Below are 27439 nucleotides of genomic sequence, written 5' to 3'. Positions count from 1 at the left end.
TAATCATCATCTTACTAGGGTCTGTCAGTGATTTGGCTAAGTCCTGGTATTGGCAGACAAGTGGCAATCTACCATTGACACTTCATTTTTGGATGCACTCGAAGTAAAAGATTTTTGTTGTATTCTTCTTTCTGACAGGTGTCCTTGTGGACTTGGGCCTAGAAGACAATGGAACGGCATATCAGAGAGCTGAGAAATATGTGGTTCGGCTAGACAATGAGATTCAAACAAAATTTGAAGTTTTCATGAGAAGAGTGAAGCAGAATCCCTATACACTGTTTGTACTGGTTCATGACAATGCCCATGTGGATTTAACAAGGTAGCTGCTTCAGTCTACCAAAGGAAAACCCTCCTCTCCCAGTATCTGTCAGTTAGGTTTTTGAAAAGACTTACAATCTTAGAAACCCAGTGCATTCTCCTAAGGCATTTTGTTTCACCTAAGACATTTTTTCACCTAAGGCATTTTATGCCTCAAAATCAGAAACCATCCTTTTTGCTTGCCCACAATATTTGTTAACTAATTCTGATTCGGTTGAAGATAGGTGAGACTAGTTTCAGATTTTTGGATCCCTAATAAGACTGTAGGGGTAAGTGCTATGGTACTTAAGTCCAGGAAAAAGGGAGGGATTTTGCAACTTACTTTGTTCCTATTGTCTTTTTCCTACTCCGCCCTTTTTTCTCTACTCAAACCCAAGTCTTTCCCATGTTCACAAGCCACTCATGCTTTAAGTCATGTTTTTATCCTTGATGATGGTGGTGTTTTTAATATAAGAAGGCTTAAAGACATTTAACTCTTTGCATCATCTGAAAAACACCCTAGCTCCTGTAAGAAAAGAATTTAAAAAACAGCTGTGTTGGATTTGGCCAGCGTTAGATCTGAACACAACAACACGTACAGACACATACAGAAATATTTCTTCACACTGAATCACAACTTTACTATGGAAAAAGAAATAAATAACTAAAGTTAATTGTTCTGCTCTTGTTCCATGAGTAAACTGAGAAGAAAAACCTTAATGTGATTTAGACATGGTGCGTAAGGCTGTGGGATTCGTCTGATTATCAGAGTTACAATAAGCAAAATACTTCCCTTGAAGGACAGCTGAAAATAGGTAAAACCAACGTTCTTCCTTCCTTGTTCCCACCATCACATTTTTGTTACTGTCTTTGCTGTACACTGAGTTTGGAATTCCTGAATATCCTGGAGATGAAGATAATTCCAGGAACTGAAAATCAGGACATCAGGGGACTATCAGGTTCCCCAGTCTTTTAGAAATACGTTTTTTCATGCTGGAAAATCCACTGGATTTTGTAAAATGGTCATTATATACGAACCCCACAGCTCACGCAACAGTGTTTCTCAGTGAGAGGGATTTCATCAGCTTTGGTTTATTTTTTTGTTTCTTCCGTCTGATGCTCTTTTAAATTGGCACACTGATTCACCTTCTCACTGTCAGCAGATTTTTGTCCTCTATTTACGGTTTTTCCCTCTGTTGCCTGAGTCTACCTACAGAGAACACTCAAATAGTTTTGACATCTTTCACCCTTCCAAAGATATTTTTGAGCTGTGATTCTCAATGCCATGATCATTTGGAGATTTTTCTGCAGGAAGAGAGTACTCCATTGAATCTCAAGATGTCAGTAAGGCAATTCTTTGCATTCTTATTTCTGCAGTGCCATTTCAAGTTCCCTGTCGCATGGTGAGCCCAGTCATGGTCTGGCTGATAGAGTTATTAATTGCAGGGAGGTCCTTGAAGCATTCAACCTCCTTGTTCTTCAGGTCAGCTCTTTTCCTTATGCCTTGCAAACACAGCAGTCCAGGATCAGCTCTAGCAATGAGGTACATTGGATACAATTTGACACTGTGGTAAGTGTTTAATTGTTAATTCTAACTGTGAATTTTAATGTGGACTTCACACCTAAAGGAATCTGGCAGACGTGTATTAAAGAAAATTGTTAGAAGGGAGTTCTTTCTTTGCTGAAGAGAAAGAACTCTTTCTCTCAGGCTCCAGATACGTAGCCCTGGGATGCTGATGGCAGAGGTAACATTGACATTTAGGCTCGGGTACTGCACATTTTCCTTTGTCCAGTCATGTAGTATGAGAAATTACTCTCTACGCGCTGGTCAGACAATGGCTATGTAGACATGCCATAAAGCTCTGCAGCTGGCTTTCCATTTTGAAGCAGTCTGACTTCTGACTCTTAAGTTATATGTCACAGCTTGTCAAATCCGTTCATTACTTCTCTGGTACTAATAAAAGTTGTGTGCTAGTTTAACAAGTTATGGTGTAATAGGTGCCATCATTGTGCAGAGAAGAGATGGGAAAGGTCTGTTTGACACTTTGTGCCGTTAGCTTTTTTCACCATTTCAGCCAGCTGATTCTGAGGATGTTTTGGCTAAACCTGCTTTAAAAATATCCTTTTCTCCTTTTCCTTGTTTGGTATATTTATATCAAGTTTGACTTTACTGTGTTGAGTGGGCCATTGGTGTCTGTAAAGTGTCTTGAAGTAAGTCAAACCGAATAGTCGAAGTGAGGGAATGAACCAAAAGGGTTGTCAGGCATTGAAACAGACTGCCCCGGGAAGTGATTGGGTCACCATCCCTGGAGGTATTCAAGAGACACGTAGATGTGGTGCTTAGGGACATGGTTTAGTGGCAGACTTGGCAGTGCTACGTTAATGGTTGGACTTGATCGTAAAGGTCTTTTCCAACTTAAATGATTCTATGTTTCTATGAATGAATATTCAAAGTTTGCTTTCTGTGTGATTGTTAACATAAGCCAGCATGGTGACTTTCTGTAAAATGGTCTAGACAATTTTTTGTTCCTCAAAAGTAAAAAATCAACAACTTTCAGTCTTCTGATTAAAAAAAGAAACCCATAAAAACAGGGGAGACTGTAAGTGATTAATTACATTCCTAGTGATCACTGGTGATGTAAATGCACTGGAGACCATGCTGTGCTTCCAGCAAAGGCACCGTGAAATTTGAGGCAGCAAGTATTTTGCCTTTCTGATTGCTATTTGCAGATTTACATTCCAGCAAAGACATGAGGAGTTTCTGATTGCCATTAGAAGTGGCAATCAAGAATAATTTTGGAAATTAATAATCCTTCTGTTTTCAGGTTCTGCTTTAAGTAGAACTGAGATAACAGTTGGCAGTAGATATAAGCCAGAGATAGGGAGTTGGAAAATAATTAACAGGATTTTGGAAATGCCCTGCAATCACAGGTAGGAGATATATTGAAAAACTTGCAAGGACCTACGTCTGTCTTTCCTAGCTGTAGACAGGTGATAAGTTGAGTAGAAAGCAATTTACATTTTATTGTGTTCTTTGAAACAAACAAATAGCATCACTGGGGGAGAATTAATGAAAAGAAAGGCTATTTTGCTTCGGAAAATACTTTCCACTTATTTTTTAAATGACGAAATTAAACTTGGTTCTAGTTTTCCTTATGTTTTTGCTATCTCTGTATGGAACAGGATGACGCAGCAAGTGCAGACAAGCTGTACTTTGGTTTGAATGAATACAGCAAATCCCTCCAATGGGGAGTCACAAGTCCCCTTTTGAGATGTGATGAAACCTTTGAAAAAATGGTCAACACGCTTTTAGAAAGGTAAATAGTAACATGGGAACTTGGGATTCTGCTTAATTGAGAACTCAAGGATACAGATATATTTGTGAGTCCCATCACAGGGGGATGAAGACACGATAACCTTTGATGTTGATCTTGGAGTCTGTGAAGTATGTGCAATTTTTATTTTTGTAACAAATTTAGTGCTGTTGAAGAAGGAGGGGATATCCTTCATTTGTTTATAGAAGAGATTGGGCCTATTGAGCATCAGTCCAAGCTCAGCTGTGCTGCTCTCTTCTTTTGGCTCAGCCCTCACTAAGCTAAGAAGGTACGAGAGGTTTCATACCTCACCACTGCTGGTGACTCTCTTGTTGAGACTGCCAACAGACTTGTCAGTGGTGGCCCAGGTGAGTGACGTCAATTCAAAACCATAATTTTTGTTATTTCATTAGTTGGCTATGGTTTTGGTTCCTGCAACTCAGAGCCTGAGAGTGGCTTACTAGTACCCTACAGCTGTCTGAACAAGCTACTTTCATAGCACATATCCATGATATAATTAAATGCACACGTTACAGGAATGCTGCGTATCAGCAGGACAGACCCCTTATAACAGTTCAAGCTACAGCTTTCATTGTATTTTTGTACTTACTACAACAGGATTGTTCTGTCTTCAGTACTTTTTTCCTATTTTATTTAGGTCAATATAATAATTGCAAATGTATCTATATTTATTAAGTAAAATACAATATCAAATGTGTTAAATTAGCAACATAAATTAATAATTAAGCACACCATTAATCCTTAATATTTATTATTATCTACAAATATGCAAGTAATGAATATGATAAATAATAAGGTCAGTTAATCCTAATATGTCAGTTCTTTAGACTTCTCATAGTCTTTCTGGTCAAGTCCAGTGCAAGAGATAGTGGTCACTGTTGCTCTCTTTCTGTTTTTAAAACGTGGTTGGGGAAAAGGATGAAGGAGGATTAGTGTATGTGCAAATACTACCCTGATATGAGGTTAGGATAAGACTAGAAATTGATGGGAGGTGAATGTCTGCTTTGGAGCCAGGACATGCTTTTGCATCACAGTTTATTGATTTAGCCTGTTTTCAAGAAACTGTGTTATTCTATCTGGATGGGTGAGCCATACAAGCTTACAAGTCTGAAAACACTGCAGACATTTTGGTGTTATAAGAAAGGCTCCATTTGTTCTAGTAGCAAAAGTGCAGTGGGTACTTTTATGGGAGGAGGAGTAAAAAGTGTTTTAAAAATTTATTGATTTAATGACTAGCTTGTGGTATACAGAGCAAGATACTGTACCTACTGGTTAAAGACAAACATAAAACTTTATTCAAATGGATCCCATATTGTCTATAAAATTACTCAAGAAAAAGACCAGAGAAATTTGGAGCTTTTAGTTATTTTAGTTGTTTGTACTTCTGTGACGCAAGAGTAGCACTCAAGGCATAATAGCATAGGTTTTTTCTGTGTTGTGGTGGTGAGTGAACTCATGGGGAATGTCTAGAAATGGAGTGCTTTTTTGCTTGAGTAGGTTTTAATTTTCTTTTTTTTCCTTAGCATTTTACTTTGTGAGTTCATAATCTGTTGTCACTGTATATAGCTGTAATGAGAGAGAAAGAAACATTGGCTATGTAAGTTAAAAGGCAAAATGGAAGTTCAGATTTGGCTCAGAGCTAGCAATCCCTATTGGTAAGTCTTAACTTGCTGGTGAGAAGTTGAGAGATGTGAAGTTGTGAAGTACTTCTCCCACAAACGACCTGAAGCAGCGACGATCCTCCAAGTTCATAGAAGAAAAAACTTGTGGACAGCAAAGCAATTATAGCCTGTGCTCTTAAAGTGAACCAGATCTGAGATGATATGTATCTCCATCACATTAAAGATCTTTAGCTGAAATTCTGGCCCAAATGAAGGTGACAGAAGTTTATAATTTCAGTTACTTGAGCACTGGACTTGGCTCTTTATCTGCTGCATTTAGACTGTTATATGCATTTAATTAAAACACAGTTAGATTTTGTGCAAAATTATTGTCCATGAAATCAAAGGCTTCCTCCTTTGAGTGCTACAGAAAAAAAATGCGTACTACTTTACCACATGGTCCTGGTTTTTGGCTAATTTTCAAACATTGCTGTCATTTTGCATGTGCTAACGCAGAAATGTATCTCCTTCAAAGGTACCCCCGGCTGCACAGCATGGTGATTCGCTGCTACCTTCTCATTCAGCAGTATTCCCAAGCTCTGATGGCTCTTACGACCATCGCCCCACTAAGAGATCACAGCACACCTGAAACACTCAGTATAATGGACGACCTTATCACTTCTCCAGGAAAGGATAAGAATGGCTGTGGCCACATGCTCGTCATTAGGGTGCCATCTGTGCAGCTAGCCATGCTGGCCAAGGAGAGGTTACAAGAAGTAAGAGACAAGTTAGGTCTGCAGTACCGTTTTGAGATCCTCCTTGGGAATCCTGCCTCAGAGCTTACTGTCGCGAAACATTTTGTGACACGGTTGAAGGTTAGCAGAAACTAAATATTTCTTTGTATGCCCATTGTAGTCTTCTGGCTGTCGTACACATTTTGTGTTCATTCCCACATGTTTATAGGTTAATTATTCTATAGTAAAAGGGTGCATGTTCTGTATCTGTCTCCATGGAATTTTACTGTACTTTTGATGAGCATAAATGATGTAGAAACTTGGAAGAAAATTTAATTGTTACTGGCCCATGAAGTCAAACACTGGATGTTATCTCTCTTGTTAGTTGAATAACAGCATGAGTCAGGTTTCGTCTCTGAATCTCAGAAAACAGAGCTCAGACCTCCTTAGGCAAACTAATTTTTTCCACCAACTTATCTGTCTGTCTAGCGTATCTGTTGTCTGCTCTGTCCATCCATCTTCTGATAACTGGTAAAGTATTCTGTTTGTCATAGACTTCTTTTCTTAAACCACTGCACGCTGAAAGCCTCTTCTGCACAGCAGATATGCACAAAGCTAAACTTTTGCGTGGATTTATAAGAGCATGGTTCAACTAGCCAAACACACTTCCTGAATTAACCTCACTACATTAAAAAAGGCGAATGGATTGCCTGCCTTAGGCACCACCCTATAAGTTATTTTGGTTATCTGTCCTGATCCTTGCTCTAAGCCTCACAGAGATACTAATTTTCTGTTTCTACTCTGAGTTATACAGTGTATTCAAAACCACACAGAAAAGGAATGAATTTTGTGAGCCTTTCTTAAAGAGCTCACCTACAACCAAAAGCAGAGAAAATGTGCTTTAAAGATGCTATCACCTCTGCTTCTCAAACCTTGTCTGCAGCAGGAGAGGGAAGAGAGGAAAGTAGTAGTCACGAAGGAGAAAACGGCATGTGATCTAGCAGCTCTGTGCTGCCGGGGTGTTTTGGCTAGGCATTAATTCCAACCTTAAATCATTCTGCACTGTGAGTCCTGTAAGGGCTTCTTTCTTGCCCTTTGCTGTAAAGGGTTGCCGCCCTTGCACATTGCTGGGGCAGCCTGTGAGACCTTTAGTGCAGGTCAGGATTGAGTGTGAAGCTGTTGCAGGTGAATATCCATGTAGCCATTGATGTGCAATAGATGAATCTGATCAGGCAGAGAATGAAAAAACTTGTAAATAATTCTTCTTATTCCTCTCCCGCACAACATAAGATACTTTTTTGTAGTGAGCAAAGGTGTAGGATTATGGACTTGTTTCTTTCCTTGCAGGTGACTAGAAAAAACCTACTCAATTCTGAAACATGCCTATGAAGGGAGTGAGGAGAAGAATTCAGTTGCCCAAAGATAAGCCTGTAGTGTCTTTGTAGGTGGGTTATCCCAGTAGCGCTCCAGAACGATGAAGGTCGCCTGTGAATCTTGTGCCATACGTTCTGGTCTGGTGCCTAGGATAACACGGGGTGTCTGAAATGGTGTGAGCATATGTTTGGGCAACTGATTCCCATTACAAAATTCATCAGCCATGCTACCACCGAGTCTAGTTTATTACAGACAATTTTGATTTAGTCTCCATGTTGCTTGGCTTTTCTCCTGATGTTAGATGGACTGCTAAAGCTGGAGAACTAGAGCAAGCGGGGGACTGATCACTGCCTGCTTCCACTATGAGCACCCAGGCCCTTTTTTTTGGCAGGGGAGAGCAGTATGAGGATAATGAGTGCTTTCTGATGAGGCTGAGGCTTGAAATCCTGGTCCCACCAATGACTGCTGTTGGTTGCAGGGAGGGTGAAACTTCATCCTGATCTTTTTCAGGGGCAGGGAGGGAAACTTTATAGCTGTTAGTGACCCCAGCTGAAAAGTTTGACTTAACTTAGCCTCTCCTGAAGAGGGTGTTAGCAGTGTGTGTGGTGCTGCAGCAGGGCAGGCAGGGTGGGCAGCTCTCTCTGCAGTGCTGGTAGCCAGACTGTTCCCCCCTCTTGTCAGACCAGCCCTCTGGCCAGCCAGCAGGGTCAGTCCTCTCCATCAGGGAGCCAGGCTTCAAGGGGGATGGCACACCTTAGGTACGGAATGAAAGAAGAGATGGAAAACAATTTAAATAACTGTTTTGTTGACTAGGCATGCTGTTATGGCATACCCCTTAAGTGTAACAAGAATCAAATTGTTTGGGAGGCACTCAGAATTGGGGAGCCCGGAGGGCTGCAGCTCTCTGCTCCTCCTGAGTAAGATGGTCAAGAAATACATCTGTATGCAAAGCCCCAGGCACTCAGGCTTATTTTAAGTCCTTAGGCTAGCAGAAGGAAAATCAGCTTTGTATCTGTCTTCCCCTATTTCATTTTCTAGCCATGCATTTTCACAGAAACTTGCGTCACTGGAGAGGCAGGATAGCACACAGCCAGACTAACTGTACTGAGCTAGAAGATATCTCTCTGCTGCTGAGGCTGCTGTACTGAGCCACTAGATGTTGTCACGTAGTTGGAGGAATAATTTTTTTCTGTCACCACGTTATACAGAGGATGCTGAAATCAGCAGGGGAAAGAAATCAGGACTGGGGAAAGATAATAGAGCCAAAGCAGAAAAGGGGAATATTACTCCAAATTGTGCTCTTCCTAAGCTAAGAAAAAAATAATCTTAGGGTTTTTTCAGTGGAAATTTTCAAAAGGTCAAATGGCACACCGAGTCACTGACCCACTAGTGAGTCCTCCTTTTCTTCCCTTCCCTTCATCTGCCTGAAAAGATTACTCATAAAACATGGCATTTCTGGGGAGGAGGAAGGGTAAGGCGAGAACAGGTCAAGGGTACAGGTTGAGACTGGAAGAACCAAGAAGGAATTCAAGATAGGGTGGTTCTTGCAAGTATGTTTTCCCCAAAGCTTGCATAAGTCTTGTTGCTATCTTAAAAGACCTGTATCTTGTTGTCTTGCTCATCGGTGCTGAGAAGAGTAATATATTATTTTTAATGGGCAGTTTGAGTGGTTGGGCTTGCTGTCATGACTCAGCAAAGTAGATTCTCTGCCTCAGCTAGATAAGAGTCTTCTCCAGAACTGATTTCCTCCATTATTAATGAGGAAGAAGGAAAAACTTCTTACAGCAGGGTGATATGCTGTAGCTCAAATACTTGATGATTCTGTAACCATTAGGGCTTAATTTCCTTGTCTGGAGAGACCTTAATGTCTGAACAGCATGGAAATGTGAAGTTTCTGAGTTCTATGGAAAAAGCTTCTCTTGCTGATCTGCTGTCTTGACTGGTCAGTGATCTAAGAGGCTGTGTTGTTAGTTTTCCTGGTGGTACCCATAATGTATTGACAGGAATGGCTGAGTATGAACCTGCATTTTTGCATTTCAGCTTTGTAATACAATTTCCGTGTTTGTAGAGATAGAATGGCTTGTCTCCTTTCTAAGTGAGAGTCTCTGAGTCTTTCAGCTTTACTTCCTTTTAACAGTTGCTGTAGGATGCTCATGTCTGTCTTGATCAAATACTGCCTGTATCATCTGGAAGTCTGGACACTGCAACACAGCAAGAAAGATATTGTTGCTCAAGATACAGCAATGTTTTTAGGAGACTGTATCCAACACAGAACACAAACAGGCTCAGCCAGGTTCAGTAAGCTTCGCTGAACCAAGGGGACTGAAGGGTATAAAGACATGGGACTGATGCTACCAGCCTTTCCAGTGTTAGGGGAAAATGGTATAGTTTTGTGGTCTGGGGCCTTGGTAGACAGTAGATAAGGAGTCCTTTCTTGTGGGATTACCTCCAGTGAAAAGGAAATCTTTTTCTTTCATATAATCTTTCATTATATAGAATAATTAAGCAAATATTTGAGGATCATGGAATAATTTTCATACTCCACTTGAAGGTCTTACTTTAGCTATACGTTAATTTCAAAGAACTTTTATTTGTGCCAGCTTGACATCGAAGGCATCAACTGCATTTTTCTCTGACAGACCACACTAAGGCCACACCAGGTGTATGTTTCCAGCACTGAATAACATATGCTATACATCCTTTTTTTGTGCATTTAATGCTTGGCTAACACAATACTACCAGAAAAAATGCATGCCTCTACCTAAGGTCTCCTTCTTGTTGGCTGTTGGGTAAGCAAACTTTGTATACAAAGAAAAAGCAGTAACTGAAGACAAAACAAGTGAAGGTTTAGAAGGTGTCATTTAAATGTGACTGGAAGTCTCTCTGTTCACAGGCTTGGAGGGGAAATGAGCAGGATGACTGGATCCCTCGCACCTATCAGGATTTGGAAGGTCTACCTTGCATTGTTATTCTAACTGGCAAAGACCCTCTAGGAGAAACTTTCCCCAGGTGCTGTTATTACCCTTGCAATATGGTTGTTCTTTAACATATTTAAATAAGTTGGAAGGTGGATAAGCGGTTTTATACTATCTGGCTGTTTTTTCACCAAAAAAGTGTATTTTAGGCTTTATCTGGGAACAGTTTAAAGTTTTGGAAAGCGTGGCTTGTGAAAAGTAAAGCTGCTATACTGTGTGGGTAAAAGAATGTCTGTGCACAGTACCAGGAGCATAACTTATGTGCTGAATATTGTAAAATCATTTTTTATTTACTGGCTAATAAAATTGTTCATGATTATTTAATAACCAGTTAAAGCTAGGGAGTATTCTTCAAAGAAAGAGAAAACAAAACTTTCTTTTTTCTTGGGTTGGGTTTTCTAGGTCGTTGAAATACTGTGACCTTCGACTAATTGACTCAAGCTACTTAACTCGGACTGCATTAGAGCAAGAAGTAGGCCTGGCATGCTGCTACGTCTCGAAGGAGGCAATTCGAGGGCCTATTGTAGCTCTTGACCTTAGTGAGAAGGAGCATGAGAAGGCTAATGGTAGCGAGAATGACACTGATGAGCTGTTGATAGACTTGGACCGGCCCCAGAGTAATAGCAGCGCTGTCACTGGAACCTCAGGTCAGTTACTCTGCCATTGCTTTGAAAAACAAGTCTTCGTTCCTACGTCATTGGAATTTGAATGCAAACATTGAAATGTTTAGTCAAATTTGGGTTGTTTAGCTGTATCCTGCTGCACGCTAGGCAATGAGATGTTAGTAGCAGATTCTTTCCACAGTGAGCAATTTTCTTGTTTACAGCTAAAAGGGGGTGATGTTGCAGTGGGAGGATGGTATGCCATAGCTAAGGGTCCCTTGTGAATTTTATTTTTAAACTTACATTTCACATTTGTTGCTAATTTAATTTGGTAGATCCTGAAAAGATCTTAAAAATCAGAAGAGAAATGGATAGTAGAAAATGTTAGGAATAGAAATATGGTCTGTAGCTGTGGGGTAGCTACGGGTAAGGATGGACATTAGCCTCCTTGCCCAGACTGACAGAATGGCTGGGTCTTGCCCTGCCTCTTCAGGAATCAGTGGAGCTTCATCTCCCACTAAACCTTCCCTTCTTTGCATTTCTCAGGCACTTCTGGGTCCTTCCCTTTGTTTCCCTATGAGTTTGAGGTATTAAGACAGCTGAACTGGATCTTTGCCATGCACCAGCTCTTCCCATACACTAACTAAACCTGACTGGTATGGTGGAGAGGGCATAGCGCAGTTCACATTAAGGTTGCAGGGAAATGAATGCTCTGTTCCCCATAGGAAGGAGTGTCAAATTGATCTCTGTATATTGTGGTGTCTTGTACTTGAATTTCAGAAGGTTGTACTATCAAATTCCAAATCCGAGATGGGGAATGGTAGTTAACGTACAGAGCTTAGCAGTCATTTGGGATTAGGACACTTGTGTTTGGACGCTGAATCCTAACAGAAGGGCTGTTGCCTCTTCAGCAAGAGGGACAGATGGGTGTCAATGATTTCTTTTCAAATTGTGAAACACTGGCCTGAGCCATGTGATGAGCTCACCCAGCATCATTCATTGACCAGGAACATTTGAAGGTTAGGATTGTCCCAGAGATCAAATGAGTTAACAGTTTCTTTACGTTTTCTTATGTCAGCCAGTATCTGTTCATTGCCTACTCTTCATTTCCCCAGGTTCCCTGGCAGACAACGGCGTGAGCTCCTCAAGTGCTGTGGACAAGTCTCAGAAGCAAGCACCGTCACTTAACTTTCAGACTGTGGCACACATCTCAGTAGATGAGGGAACTTACCCCAGTTTCACAGCCGGAGAGACCCTGAAACAAGAATGCGACTCCCTGGGTAACCAGATGGCGAGCAGCACCACTTCGAAACTATCATCACTGTCTTCGGTCTCCCAGACATTTCGGTGGCCTGCCCATTCGGCCAAAGACAGCAAGGCCCTCCGTGCTGCGCTGCCACGCATCGTCATCCTGTCGAAAGCTGCCTACTGTCTCCTGAGCTCGCAGAAAAGTGGGAATTTGCCTTCCTCCTCTTCCCTCCTGCCTCATGCTGATGTGTCTTGGCTGAGCTCTCTGAGGCCTCTACTTCACAAGGACATGAACAGTGAAGAGCAGTCTCTCTACTACAGGCACTGGACGACAGCCCGACAGCACCACGCGGACTTCAGCAATCAGGGTGAGGCGTCTGGCTCGAGGAGTTTTCACCCCAGGCGGCTGCTTTTGACAGGACCACCGCAAGTAAGAGAACAGTTCCTTCCTCTTGCCTATTAGCAGGATGAGAGGACGGATGATGAGGACTGGAGATCGTACTGTAACGGTCCCCTGCAAGGTTGCACGCAGTGACAGGACAAAAATCAGTCAAATTTTAAGGTTAAGTCCACGCTGGAAGTGGTAAGAAGGGTGATGCTGTGTGTCATGTTTTAGCCTAAATGAAATACGTGTGGATTGCCATGAGCATATCAGTAGAGAAGCAGCTATCACTGCCGATCTTCCTGCATACAAAAGCGATACAGGCTGTGGGCCAGGTTTTTCTCACAGATCGATTTTGTAATACTGTTCAGCATAATGGGGGATATTATATCCTGTTATGTTTTCAGGCAGAGCTAGAATGGGGTAAGCCCAAAGGCATTTATCTGAAACGTATCCTTCCTTCGTATTACTCTGAGTTGGGATTTGGACTTTTTTCCGTCTCTGGCTCAGGTGGGAAAGACTGGCTCATACTTGCAGTTCCTAAGGATTCTCTTCCGCATGCTGATCCGGTTGCTGGAAGTAGATGTGTACGATGAAGAAGACATTAATGCCAGTAAGTATTTAGTAGTCATTTTCTTAATATGCATTATAAAGAGCTTCTGTTATGTATTATTCAGCAGTGACAAATTTTTAGGCTCATGGAAAGGCTGTAAATTATACCTATCACTTGTCCTGTCCGTTAGTGTGTAGCTAGACCTACTGTAGATGTCTGCATATATTTAAATTTTATATTGGGCTTAGCTGAGAACCATTACATGTATTTTGGGCTGATACCTTTGCATAGCACTAAAATGAAAGTGAACACAAAACTGTAAATGGGCAACATCTGCCCATGTTTCTCTCTCCTTGCTAGTTTTTAAGCACTGGCTGCTTTTAAGCAGACAAGACATTTAAGAACATTTCATTTCTGGCCAAAACATCACTATTATTTATGTTTAATTATAAATTAGATAACAATTTTCAGTAAGGACTGTCTTTTGTCTGCAGTTTACGGATCTTATGCTGAGGAAAAAGGGGAGGGGGAGCCTCTTTGGATTTGTGCTCATTTGTCAGATCTCACAGATCCATTAACTACTGTGGCAGGACTTCGCCTTGAGATGCACAAACCCTTTTAAAAATGAGTCCTCTTCAGGGTGTTCTTTACATAACTGTGGTTTTGTAGTGAAGATAACTCCCTGGTGCATAAATCTCATGACCATTTGACTGGCATCCTGAAAATGTAGTTGTCGTCACACCTTTGAAAAGACTAATTTGTATTTCTGCTCAGAAAGTGCTATTAAATTTAAAAATTAAATTTATTAGATTTAAAGTATTTTCCTTTGATTTGGAGCTTTGGAGGCTGTTATTCTCTCAAACTAAAGTACCCCAGAAACTTAGGATGAAATATCAAAATGTAAGAGAAGTTCTGCATCATGCTGTCTAGCCTGTTGTGATCACAGTAACGTGTCACACCCCTGCCAGGAATGCATGGAACTCCATCAGAAGAGCAGTTTGGGTTTTTGGTTGTGGCTTTTTTGCTCCCACTACTTCTATTGGAATGCTTTTCCAGAGCCCTTGTGTTCTGATGATTGAAAATATTATTTTATTCTCCAACACGAAAATGTTCCTGTCCCAATTACAAGCATTCTCTTTGGGACCAAAAGAAAAATTTTTTAAAAAATTTAAATTAAAATACTTTTTCTCTTCTTTGATTTTTGCTTCAGTGGTGTAGTCAGGCAGCAATCTTACCCCCTCTCAGCGTTCATCTAGGTAGCCTGATCTTCTCACAGGATCCTCACAAACGACAGGCTCTTTATTCTCTTTAACGGTTTAGTAGCTCTTCCCTGCACATGTATTTTCAATTTATCCTTCTAGTACATGGGTGACCAGAACTGACTGTGGTACAGCGTACAACAGCTTGTGTATTCCCCTCCCCTGCACTGAAAGCCCCGTGACTGATGAAACCTATGATTGCACTTGTCTTTTTCTGGATGATCGTTGATTCCTTCTCCATATTGACAGCGATTCTCAGAGTGTGCCACCAGCGAACTTAAGCCAATGCTTTTTTCTGAGTTGGTGACATTAATGAAAATATTAAACAGTATGCCCCTCTGCCGCTCTTTTAACTTCACTGGTAATGTGCCTCTGCCTTAATGCTTACAATGTTACATGCTGCCATCTTCTGTTTAATCAACTTAAAGATTTCACTTTAAAGACCATTCACTTGTCTCCATTTTCTTCAGCTGTATTAATAATTTGTCTTATAGTATCGTATCAAATACTTAAGCTCAGAAGTATCAGATGCATTGCATTTCATCCTCCCCAAATTTGGAATATTATCAAGGTCAAAGTAATTGGCCCAGAGCTCCGTAGATTACTGTATCTCCTTTTAAATGGTGATAATATATGCACCATGATCACATTGAAATGGGGCTCCTGCCTGATTTCACATACCTGTTCTTTCAGAAACTGGCATGGAGATTATTCTTTCTCTCTGTTTTGAATGTGCCGTCAAGCTTTTAGAGTTTTGTTTCCATCCTAGCTTATAGTAAGCCTTTTATTCCCTTGAAAACATAATCATCAAAGTAAAAAGAAAATTAAAAAAATTACATAGTTGAGCAAAGAAAATTATTTGTTTTCATGCACTTTTCTGAGGTCTACCTCAGCTTGACATTTGGCAAAGCTTATTTTATTTCACACTTGTTGACATTTAAGACAAAACGTCATTTGCTGTTGAACTTTTTCCATTCCTCATGGACTTTGTTCATTCTTAGTGTCCTTTTTTGATGTAGTCCCTCTGAAGCCCCTTCCTCCTGGCGTTTTTATTTTGCTTGGTATGCTGGTTACTGGTTGTTTGGCAACTGTGATTCCAAGAAGGCCAAGTCTCATTCATAAGCAATTCTCTGGCTTTCTCAGGCCAGCTGACTTACAGAGCCGTCTCTCTCGGGATTTGCCTGTGGGGACAAACTAATATACCTCATCTGACCGGCAGCATCTGTTAATTTGAGCATGACATGGTGCCAGTGAGATTAACGGCCTCTAAACTGCTGCTGGCTCACATCTTACTGAGTCAGTCTGGGTAGGGTGAGCATGTGCTTGTCTGTAGACCCAGCCTTCATTTCATCTGAGTTTCCTTTTATGAAATCAGTGACTTCAGTTACACACCTACTTTTGTGCGTTTTTCCATCTCATTTTGAACCGAATCAACTCATGTTCAAGCTGCAGTCCAAGGCTGTTGTCTTTGGCCAGAGCCTTCCAATGTTCCCGTTACTGACACTTGATTTTCTGCCTTAGACTTTCCTCTGTGGGATCAAAGAAAGGAAGTTCCAGTTGATCCTTGCTGGCCATATCCCATTTTCTAACAGGAGAGCGTCTTTTATTGCCTTTATCATGTACCATCAGCTACTAGTTCATAAATGTATACAGCCTCTTTCTCCTTGCTTTCATGCTTCTGCCTTTGGATACTTTTGCTTCTTGTTTACCCAATACTCCTCATTTTGTGTACTAAAGACAGAACCACAGAGAGGCTTGAGACTCCACCTGTATCTTCTGAACAGATAGGACTGTTCATCTGAGCATTTTCTGCATAAACCAGAGCGAATTATACCTCAGTAGCTTGAGGAGGAGCAGAGCAGAAAGACACGTGAGGCTCCTTTGCTTGTATACATTTTCCAAAGAATTGCCTTTTTTTTTTAAATAGCTTTGTGTGGATAATAATTTCAGTTTTGGTAATATTTATGACATCAAAAGAGGTCTTTTTTGTGTGTGTGTGTGCACCTGTATGAGTTTCTGTGCAACTGTAAATCAACAAACATCAAGTAAACATTCAGTGGGTATCTGATACTGCTTACCTGAAGTGTGTTGTTGCAGATCATACAGAAAATAGTGAAATTACTCAGTCTAGCAATGACCACTGGCCGGATATTGAGATCTTCAGCAAAATGTCTTTTGACCTGAGTGTACATGACCCCAAATACAGAACTATAAGTCCCGTATACACAGAACAACTGTCAAGAGTGAAACAAGGTAAGTAAAATGTAGAGGTTTTTTAGGAATACTTTCCTACAAAAAATCAGTTTTTATTAGTTTGGTTGAACACATGAGTTCACAAGAGCCTTTAATCTCCACGATGATGTGGAACAAAACAATTTGTGTCTTCTTTACAAATGTTACTGGGATCACAGTCTCTGTTTTTAACACTTGTAAAATTCCTGTTTCCTTTGTGCACAGAAACAAGCAAAGAAACAAAATCGGAGGAACCCAAGAAAAGGGAGACTGTGTCCATGATGTTGACTAAATATGCAGCTTACAATACGTTCCATCACTGTGAGCAGTGCCATCAGTATATGGACATTAATCCTGCAGCTCAGGTTGGTGTCAAGATCCAAGGGTAAACTGCATCCTCGATTTTTCTGTGGTCTCTCCAGGCATTCCGCTCTGGTCTCAGGACTCATGCTTTCACCTTCCCTGAGATGGAATTGTTTAATTCTTCCATTCTCAGGGGAGATATTGAGCTACAGACCCTGGAGCATCAACTGTGTCTGCTGCGTTCTGCATGAGCAGTTCTCTCCAGCTGCCTCTGACAAAGGGTGAATATTGTGACTAGTTGTCTCAAGCCAAAGCATTATTCAGCCTGCCCAGAGGGTTCACAGTATCTTATGGGAGAGGACTTAAAATTGAGAGAGATGCTTGTCTTACCTAAATGCCAGCCATCCACACCTGTGATGGGAGACTGGAAGGCCTGCTTCTTCCCCCCCTTTGTATGTAACTGTGCATGCTTCTCAGCAGTAGCTTATGAGTCACTGGACAAAAATGCTTATTTTTAACTGTTTAGTAATCCTTTTGATCTCCAAAACAGTTATGCTCAGAGGAGACAAGCAGGTAAGATTATTCCTGGTTAATAGCTCAGACATTATTTCTAAACCACCACCAGTAGTTTACATGGAGGCTTCTTATCTCAAATTGTTCTTTCCTTGCTTGCTGATCTTTTCCAACAGCTTGCTATTAATCTAACACAGTGTAGGCACACTGACCTGGAAATGTACAATGTCAGTTACTACGGAGCAGCACCAGCAGGTCTGATTTAGACCTCATGCTTCATTAAGTATATTGACACAAGCAAATCCACCCAAAGGACATCCGTGGCTCCCTCTGCTCATCTTTGTGCATGTGGTCAAACACAACGGCTAGTAATAAATACAAACATCTACTTGTATGTGCAAATGTGAGTTGTGAATATAGAATTATGATAATTAAACTCAGAGAAATTACACATCCAAAGGGGAGTCATTGGATAACAAGCATTCTGAAGGGAGAGAGATTCTTAAATGCTTTAACAGAACCTAAATAAAGCCCCTTTCATTTTTTATCTTTACTTAGACTAATTATTTCAGTTCTTTAGTCAAGATTATAGAAAGCTGACTGCTAAGAGTAAGTGATTTGACCTTGTAGTAAGACAGATGCTTCTGTAGAATGAGATCTTATCAGATATGTAGACACTTTGTGTACACTTAGACGGTTCAGTGAAGCGCTGTGCAAACTCACATTCTTCATAGCCTTGTTAATGGCGTGGTCTGCCTTGGTTACCTGGCTGCTTAGAAGAGTATTGCCACAGGAAAAATAACCATACTAAATGCAGCCATGCTGCTGCTGAGGTCTCCAAATGGCGATGCATTCTGCTGTGGAGGCATGCCCACATGCTACACTGCTCTTTGAATCTTCTGGGGAAATTTGGACAGTTTGTATGTATTTGTCACTTGTAAATAATCGATAAATAATTTCCAGCTCGAATGGACTTCAGAAGAGTCCAGTTGGGCCAAAGATCATTACTGGTGCAGAAAGCCAATTGTTTTAATAGCAAGGCAAGTTACGTGGCTAAGTCATGTGGCGTATGGTAGAGGAAAATGAGAATATCATAGCGTTAACTTCAGTTACTGACGGAGAACGTTTTGGATGTTCCCCTCTGGTGCTTTCCAGTATTGTGACTGCAAGAGCAGTCACTCCTTATGGGTTACCTGCTTGCAAATCTTTCTTCCACTTTTTTCATTGCATACAGATATCTGACTCTACTCTGCATGCATTCACGTTTTCATCCTCGATGTTAGGAGAAGAGGTTCAACTGCATTTTATAATCCCCAAGTCCAAAGAGAATCATTTTGTCTTCAGCAAGCAGGGAAAACATCTAGAAAGCATGCGTCTCCCACTCGTTTCTGACAAGGTGCGTGCACTGCTCTTACCCATCTGTTGACTACATATGATGAATGCAGTCAACTTGACATACATTTGCAAATTAATGGTGGTTGGCCAGCAGGGTTTTTTTTTTCTGTTTTCTTTTTGCTTTAAAGTCCTTTGCATAATTCTTGCCTGACTGTCGTTAGAACTGGAGTTTTTGAGGACAATCATCCCTTTTTGCATTCTTAGTTTCCAGTCCATATGTGTTGCAATGATCAATAATCTTAAAACCCAGTATAAACAATAACTAAATAAAAATCCATGTCAGGAATAACCTGCTTTTTATCTAATGTTGCCAAACTATCTCCTGTTCCAGCAGAATTTGAATGCAGTCAAGAGTCCTATCTTCACTCCATCGAGTGGACGTCATGAACATGGCCTCTTGAACCTCTACCATGCCATGGAAGGCATCAGCCACCTTCACCTCCTTGTAGTCAAGGAGTATGAAATGCCGCTTTACCGTAAATACTGGCCCAACCACATCATGCTTGTCCTGCCAGGCATGTTCAACAATGCTGGCGTTGGTAAGAAACACCATCAATGCATTGCTGCGGAGATATCAAAATCCATATTGGACAATGTGGATCATGTTGTTGAAGGAAACATTGCAGCAGCTTCTCACATTCGTGCTGTGATAATAGCAACAATATCTGTGCAAAATACAGTGGTGTGTAAGAACTGCTGTTAGGGACATGGAATATATGTTTGTATTGATCACTGCCTTCTCAATTTAAAATCTGAAGTTTTATAGGCCATATTCACTCATTTTACTCAGCCCTGCTGTGTAAATGTTCATTCTAGGCATTTTACACATGATTTTTCACAGTGCAACTTTTTTAGTTAGCTGAAGCTAAATATTAACTGCAGTGGAACACTGGGGGCTTGAACTTTGGAACTCATTTTCATGGATGCTGAGTACTTCCTGCAAGAAGTTTTAAGTAGATTCAGTTTTAGAATCTCAGCACCCTCTTGGTTCAAGTTACTTTATTAATGCCCACAAAATCATGTTCTGCAGTCTTTTAAAATGTCCAGTCTTCTTGGTATCTGCCTTTCAGATTTACTCACACTGAAAAAGGGACATACTGATTTCTTTTAAAACTAAGATATTATGAGCGCTAAGTTCATAAAGGGTAATGGCTGCAGATGTTCATGTAGCCTTTATCTGGGAAGAGAGAATGGTAAAGTCTAATAAAGATCTCTTTATGTCGTCTTTATGGTATTTTCTCAGGTGCTGCCAGGTTTCTTATTAAGGAGCTTTCCTACCACAATCTAGAACTGGAACGAAACCGCTTGGAGGAACTGGGAGTCAAGCGCCAGTGCGTGTGGCCGTTCATTGTGGTCATGGACGACTCCTGCGTCTTGTGGAACATGCACAGCGTCCATGAACAGTCGAGGTAAGTAACCACCCAGTGCTGGGGTCCCTGCACTGATCCAGCACAGACAGCAGCACACCCGTGACTTAGGCTCATCTCTAGCATGTGACACGGTATGGAAGACCAGACAACTGGGAAAGTTGGGCAGCTGGGGCTGCTGGTAACGTACTCGAAATATTGCTGAGCAAAAGCAGGTTTTGGCAGTGGCTTTGAGTATAATAACACCAGCTGCCTGTCCAAAGGGCCTCAAAGAGATCATTATTCACTTGATTATTAGATAGCCCAGGAACCGCACACTTGGACTTAGATGTTTGTCTAAAATGCAAAAACACAGCGCGCTCACTCAGAGCAGTAGGAAGGCTGTAGATTTGTCTTGTTGACCACCAATATCCAACCTCCTGCTGTTAAACACTTCCACCTGGCTCTACCCCTACATTCCTGTCCCACAGTCAGTGCCATCAACAAACCTCAGCTTGTGCTTGTTCTTTGCCCAAAGCCACTCTTGCTCTTTGTGACTATTTGAGTGATTTCTCAGCATGCTACTTCCTTGATTTGTTTTGATTCAATTTATGTTTCTCAATGAAAAGAGTTTATTTTGAGAACTTTAACTTTTTAGAAGGTATTAAGCTTTTGCTCTTCTCGGCGCTTATACTGTCCATTATGGAGAAAATAGCCTTCCAGAAATGGTGCATAAGGTGATTCTGTTTCCCTTTCTAAATTGCTGTGTAAGACCTTATTGTGCCACAAGGCCCATTTTCTTGTAATGACTAGATTGATGGGGTAAGATTACTTGGCTGTTGTTTAAAAAGTCTGCATTTATCTATCTATTTTTATAGCATCTAAACACTCTCAATTGTTAATGGAATTTCTTGGTCCTTTGTATACGCATATAAGTATATATGTATATGCAGTGTAAGTTATATAAAAATAATAAGCCATGTTTGTATGTCATGTGTGATCACATTTTGCAGCCAGTCCCTGGAGCCTGGAGGTTCCAGCAAGAATGTGTCTCTGAAGAGTGTCCTCCAACACATTGAAGCCACCCCCAAAATTGTTCATTATGCAATACTGGGTGTTCAGAAATGGAACAGCAAGCTGAATGCCAGGAAAGCAAAGGCTCCGTTCTCCAGGTGCCACGTGCGTGACTTTATACTGCTGAACATAGACCTGACCCAGAATGTGCAATATGATCTAAACAGGTAGGCAATATATGTATGTGGTAAAATAATATGCTGGCACAGTAAGAATCTTGTCACCATATTTCTAAATGCCTTTGAGATAAATAGAAAGAGCCCGTCTAAGGTAACGAGCACACAATCAATCACAGAAATAAAACAGAGTGGTGGATGTTGCATCTGAATGAATAAGGCATCAAAATAAACTTACCATCAGCAAAAAGAACTGGGAGAGACAGACTGCAAGGCAAGGGCAAGAGAGGGCTACAGAGGACTGAAAAGGCAGGGGAGAAAGGAGAAACTGCAGGAGAAATAGGTAATCGCGAGACCAAAAATAGAAGCAGCCAAAATTACATTAGTCACAGGAAGAGTGTGGAGCTTCCAGAGTGCCTCTGTAAGAGGCAGGAGCCTCTTGCATGACTAAGAACAAGAGTCTAGATAATGGCCGAGCCATTGCTCTGTCAAATGCTATGAGGAGGGATTCCTTGTATTTCCTTCAGAGTCGGCTATCCTCCCTATTGCCGTTTGGGTTTGCACTAAAAACAGATGAATAAATAACTTTCCACTGTTTCCCTCCTTTTTTCCACACTCCTCCTCACCTAACTCCATCCTAAAGCATTTGCAATAAAGTAATGTTATCATGGGGCTTTACCTCTAGTTTTCATCACAGACTGAAGCAATATCCAATTCCTCCTCTCCCTGGCCAAGTGAGTTTAGAATAAACCCTGTCTCTGCTAACCACAGACCTGCCCCGGGGCATCTCACCCTGGTCTGCTGCTGCTGTTTTCAGGAATCCCGTGTATCTGAGTGAGGAGTTGTAGCCTGTCAGTGCAAGCTGGGGTCTGGTGTGGCTTCCAGAGCTCTTGATTTCACATTCTCTGGCTGGTTGAATCACGAGATGGGAATCATCCCGCAGAAGTGAGCAATTACATCATAAATAGTGCAGGATACACCTTACTTCTCAGCTGGTTTGTCTCCCCTAGCCAGATATTTGTCAAATCCACATTTATCCCTTGATTCCGGTTCATCAAAAATATGTCACATAGAACTGGCTTGTTCAGAAATGGAGGTTGGTCACTGCAGAGCTTCTCTCAGTTCTAAAATACTTATTAAAAAAGAAATAAAAAGAAGGGGAAAAAAAAAAAGGAAGGGCGGGGGGAAGAAATGACTGATGCCAGTACATGCCGAGGATGAGAGGGCTAACCAAACTTGAGATAGGGAAGAAACACAGACACACTGAAAAGTGAAGACGTGTTTGATTTTAAGATGACCAGAAGTTGCGTTCCTACACCAGGAGCACATTTAAGGATTGAGTCTTCAGAGCTATGTAGAGAATTTGTATAGGCACCGTTATCAGACGGTCTCCGAAGATCTCTGCTGAGCCCGTTCTGGTGCATTTCAGCAGCAGGTGCATGAATGCTTGCTCATGCACAGCAGCCACACAGTTGGTTTAGTGATCTTGTGTTTAACGTCCAGGTATTTCTGTGAAGATGTAGATTTTAATCTGCGGACAAACAGCAGTGGCCTGCTTATCTGCCGCTTCAACAACTTCAGTGTCATGAAGAAACATATTCAGGTTGGAGGACAAAAGGACTTTGTCGTTAAGCCAAAAATCATGGTGAGTGTGAATGTGTGCCCCATCATATGTGAAGGGTAAAATCAGGACCTGTTTCCCCTAGAAATAATGCATTCTCTAGCTCTTTAGATTTATTTAGTGCTTATTTGACATTCGTGGCCTACTCTGTGGTAGGGCTGCCACATCAGAAATAGAAAATAATGAATATTTTGCCAATTATAAATTATTAACAATAATCCTCCTAATCTATTAGAAGATGGGCTGGGATTGGAAAGTTTGGTCTAGATGTTCACTGGTATCTCTGACAGAAGAAGAATTTGCAGACATACGCTCTGATCAAAAGCAGGCAAGTTGTGCTGGACCTGGTTTTAATAGTTTTAACACAGCCACTAGCTTCCAGTGGTTGCTGGTTTGTGATGACTTTCAGTTCTTGCACTTGCTGACAAAAAGAAACCTGAGGAAAAGCACTGAAAATTGGAACCTTCTGAAATCCACCATCAGAACCACGGGAAATCCAAATATTTACAAAAATGGTGTGGGGATACCAAATATTTTATACAGAGTATGTTACACCTGTGCTGGCTTTAAAAGGAGGTATGTTTCAAAGGGTTGGTTTTAATCTAAGAATCTCAGTTAGCGTTCCTGGTGGTTTTAAACACATCCGACACGATCCCTCTTTTAAAACTCACCCCCGTATTTCAGATTGAACTGACTAAACCCCAGATTTTAGTATTTTGGGAGGTCATTTTCTGAATTATCCTTTTCTTGTGGTTGAAGTGGAATCTGTAGTGATGGGCTGGCCTATGGGAAGACTCCACAGAGAACAGTTTCTGTGGATGACTCCACACAAGGAGGATGTAATTTCCTATACTGTCCAGGAGTCAAGCAGGATGAAGGGTGTTGTTACGATCTGAACTCCCTATTTTATGTCCCTTCTTTGGGCAAGCAGATACCCACAGAAGTACCTAGCAACCACAGAACAAGTAATTCCTGTCTTTCTGTGCTGTGGTGCTATGTCAAAATTGAGTGGGGATTTTGGATTCTTTCCCCCAGCTTTCTCTCTCCTCCTGCCCTGTCATCATGATCCCTCCCCTAGTTAGAGGAGCTCCTGCAGAGAAGATACACCGAGTAGGTGGGTTAAAAGGGGCTCCCCTTGGTTTCGTTGCAGGTTTCGGACAGCCTGGCACCAATAATGCCTCTTCAGTACGTCTGTGCCCCTGACAGTGAGCATACGTTGCTGGCAGCTCCGTCTCAGTTCCTCCTGGAGAAATTCCTTCAACATGCGACGTACAAACTCTTCCCAAAGGCCATTCATAACTTCAAGAACCCGGTATTGGCCATTGACTGCTACCTAAACATCGGGCTCGAGGTACAAAACCTTTGCAGGGATAATGGGGAGCATTAAATGCAAACCTTCGCTTCAACATCTTTCTTGTGTTGAAAACCCCTTCTTTCATGAACCCCCAGCATCATGGGTAGAGTTTGAAGACTGGTCTCAAACAGCGAGACTCTGCTGTTGGAGCTAAAGGACCAACTCCACTGGTAGAGCTGGCAGCAAGGTCTCCTAGCTGGCTGGTGTGGGTGGGGACCAGAGGTTTGTGATGGATTGATGTCATTTGCAAAGGAATAGGGCATGTCTGTCTGAAATAATATTTCATATGAAGCAAAAACCCAAAAGTGATGCCATTCTTGACAGAACTTGGCGTACTGCTTAGCTGTCTCTACAAAAACTATCCACCAGATTTTTTAGATCACTGTCATACCCATATAGCCTTTGATCATCTGTGTGTGATTTGTCCTTGCAACAAACTTGTGTTGGCTGAGAGAGTTTCTGATACGACCCTTTTCTGGTGGCTTGCTTCGCTGATGGACAAAGCTCATCCTTGTAACGCGGCTCTCCTTTTAGATGCTTTTCTCTCCATGAACATGGGTTTCTAGGGAAACTAGGTTCTTGCAGGTATGTCTTAGATGTCTGTAGGTAGGGAGATCAGAATTTTTGAACCCATTGGTCAGTTTGAACTGGGCCTGAAGTGGGGTGAAAGTCTAACAAGGGTTTTGTTCTGACAAAATGGAAGACAGTGGCAAGATAGAGAAGAAACCTTTTGATACAGAACACCCAGCATGGCACTGAAAACACAGGAGAGCCCCAGTGCTGGAACTTGGTTGATGCTTGCAGGCAGCAAGAGGAGACATGAGCCAGTGCAGAGGAGCTCAAGCATCAGCAGTTTCAGTACTCACGGAATTGCTTACTGTGTTTGACAAATGTATCCTTATTAGAACAGCCTAGATCATCTTAGCAGTCATTATAAGCAGGTAATTCACAGAGAAGCAGAAAATCAAACTGAATTATGGAGAGCCCTGAAATAATGTATTGCAGACTTGGTGACCAAATCTGAATCGCGAAGTCTGTCCCCTGTGTTATTTCCAAGGGGAAGTTTACTCAATTCTGCATTCTTGTTGGATTGTATTTTTACCAGCACCAGCTGGCTCACCTGTTATCACTACATTATATTCCATTCCACTTAAAGCCTTAGGCATTTTCTAACACAGAAGTGCTTCCATTCTTTTCCCCTTCTCTTTCAGGTGGCTATATGCTATATTAGCTCCCGCCCGCACTCGGTCAACGTCAACTGCGAAGGGGTGTTCTTCAGCGGACTTCTGCTCTATCTCTGTGACTCCTTTGTTGGGGCAGACCTCCTCAAGCGGTTCAGGTTTCTGAAAGGTAATCTCGTGGCTCTGCTGGGTGTCTCGTGTGCTTTCCTGCCAAGGAACAGCAGGGAGGAAAAGGGAAAGGTAGAAGAATAACCAGCTTCATTAAACAGCTCCATTATTTTCACAGTTAGTGCTGCCGTTGTTTTCAAAAGAAATAGATGGTGCGTTCCTTTTGGGAGCGTATAAAACTTCTGTTCCTGTTGGTAGCAAGTACAGGTAATTGAACCTTATGTCAGCTTTGATAAATTATATTAATTAGGTTATTTTAAAGTGACATCAAATGGAAGTAGGTGCAGAAAAACAAGGATACATGGAAATAGGTCAGTGAATTGTGCAGTCAGCAATTTGAGAATTTCGAGTATAGGTGTTAGGGCTGAAGATGAGACATTCTGCTCTAGTAATCTGTCTCTAATGGCAATAAATATTCACTACTGTAGATCAGGGCAGCTCTTAGCTGAAGGATGATGGGGTCTACCCCCACCAGAATTTTATAAACCTCGCCAAAATCTTTCTTGAATCTTTTTGTCTTAATACTAACAAATAGCAAATTGCCATAGGTATTCAGTAACGCTAAGATGTGTTGCAGAGCTCCAGTGCTTTTGTGGTGGCACAAAATGTCCGAGCCAGTTCCCTCCCACGCTGAGTGAGGATGGTGACCATGCAGGGGTGCCGTGGGGGTGACCCTGAGCCAGTCCCAAGAACTGCCTTTTGGATTTTGCTCCTGTTTGGGCCCCTGGCAGTGCAGGAAGGCACAGCTGTAGCAGGGATGGTGCTGCCATCGCCAAGGCCCCAGCCCTGATGTGGGCTGAATGCGGCCAGAGGGGCCGCACCGTTTGTTGTTTCTTGGGCAAGGGGCGGTTTCTGCACAAAAACAGGCAGTGGATGCCTGGTGGGAAGGGCCTTCCCCTGGTAAGAACAGGCAGAGGAGGGATCTGAAGCTGAACTTTCCATGTACCAGGTGTGTAGGCTGCGGCACAGAACAGAGAAAGCCCTGAAGGCGTCCAGCTCTCCTGGTCATTAACTGACTACGCAGTCTGGTAACGCCAGGCAGCAGGTAGCTTGCAAGTTTGTTAATCCCCAGAGGAACTGGGGATTTGGTTTGTTATTCCTCTTACAGGGCTTTACCAAGGGGAGCTCTCATACTTAAGGAAGTCGTAGCAGATTTTCTCAAGAGTCAGTTGTGGGACTGGTTTGACTTAGTAGAATTACATCATTGACCTTGTACAAACCCAAACGTCCTATGAAATTAAAAAAAAAAAGTAGGCTTTATTCATTTGGCACAACTATCAGTAGCGATCTAAGGATCTTGGATTCAAGTTAACGTTCTCTCTCTGCTATAGCTGATGATACTAACACACCACTCAGGCAGTGATGTCCTGCGATCCAGAGCTGACCCCACACCGTGCGTGCTTCTCCCTGTCCACGCCTTCCTGCAAACGGATGCTTCTGCCTCTGTCCCCAGGGCTTGCGGGACTGATCTGAGCCTAGGCTGGCCGCTTGGCGGTAGAGCCTTCTAATGCTTCTTTTTTCCTACCTAGCAGCAGAGATTTCTTAGGAAAATTAATGAAGAAAATACAGTTGTTACTGTACCCTGAGAATCTAACGTGCTTTTCCATTGAAGGTGCCACCCTGTGTGTAATATGTCAAGACAGAAGCTCGTTGCGGCAGACGATAGTCCGGTTGGAGTTGGAGGATGAGTGGCAGTTCCGACTTCGGGATGAGTTTCAAACTGCTAACAGTAGTAATGACAAACCACTCTATTTTCTTACTGGACGCCATATATAA

At 41.8% G+C, this 27439-nt stretch overlaps 1 protein-coding gene across 4 annotated transcripts in view; it reads left to right on the top strand.

The window, feature by feature from the left end:
- The window catches only part of GREB1L (GREB1 like retinoic acid receptor coactivator), a gene marked incomplete at both ends in the record, with an annotated part of 65156 nt that extends 37717 nt beyond the window's left edge, over positions 1-27439 (top strand). For all 4 annotated transcript variants that reach the window (XM_082014852.1, XM_082014853.1, XM_082014851.1 and 1 more), the window contains 18 exons: positions 139-319; positions 1675-1867; positions 3481-3614; positions 5769-6108; positions 10235-10350; positions 10719-10963; positions 12034-12596; positions 13059-13161; positions 16458-16613; positions 16818-16957; positions 18643-18804; positions 19138-19342; positions 20047-20212; positions 21163-21390; positions 22843-22984; positions 24111-24311; positions 25526-25664; positions 27276-27439. In XM_082014852.1, coding sequence (XP_081870978.1) covers positions 139-319; positions 1675-1867; positions 3481-3614; positions 5769-6108; positions 10235-10350; positions 10719-10963; positions 12034-12596; positions 13059-13161; positions 16458-16613; positions 16818-16957; positions 18643-18804; positions 19138-19342; positions 20047-20212; positions 21163-21390; positions 22843-22984; positions 24111-24311; positions 25526-25664; positions 27276-27439 — 3578 coding nt within the window. The remainder of the gene's footprint in view (positions 1-138; positions 320-1674; positions 1868-3480; positions 3615-5768; positions 6109-10234; positions 10351-10718; positions 10964-12033; positions 12597-13058; positions 13162-16457; positions 16614-16817; positions 16958-18642; positions 18805-19137; positions 19343-20046; positions 20213-21162; positions 21391-22842; positions 22985-24110; positions 24312-25525; positions 25665-27275) is intronic.

The sequence above is a fragment of the Phaethon aethereus genome, assembly GCF_964289735.1.
Source record: "Phaethon aethereus genome assembly, chromosome: 2".
In the NCBI taxonomy this organism is placed as follows: domain Eukaryota; kingdom Metazoa; phylum Chordata; class Aves; order Phaethontiformes; family Phaethontidae; genus Phaethon; species Phaethon aethereus.
The sequence above is the reverse complement of the archived record's forward strand: the minus strand, read 5'-3'. Positions and strand labels throughout refer to the sequence as shown.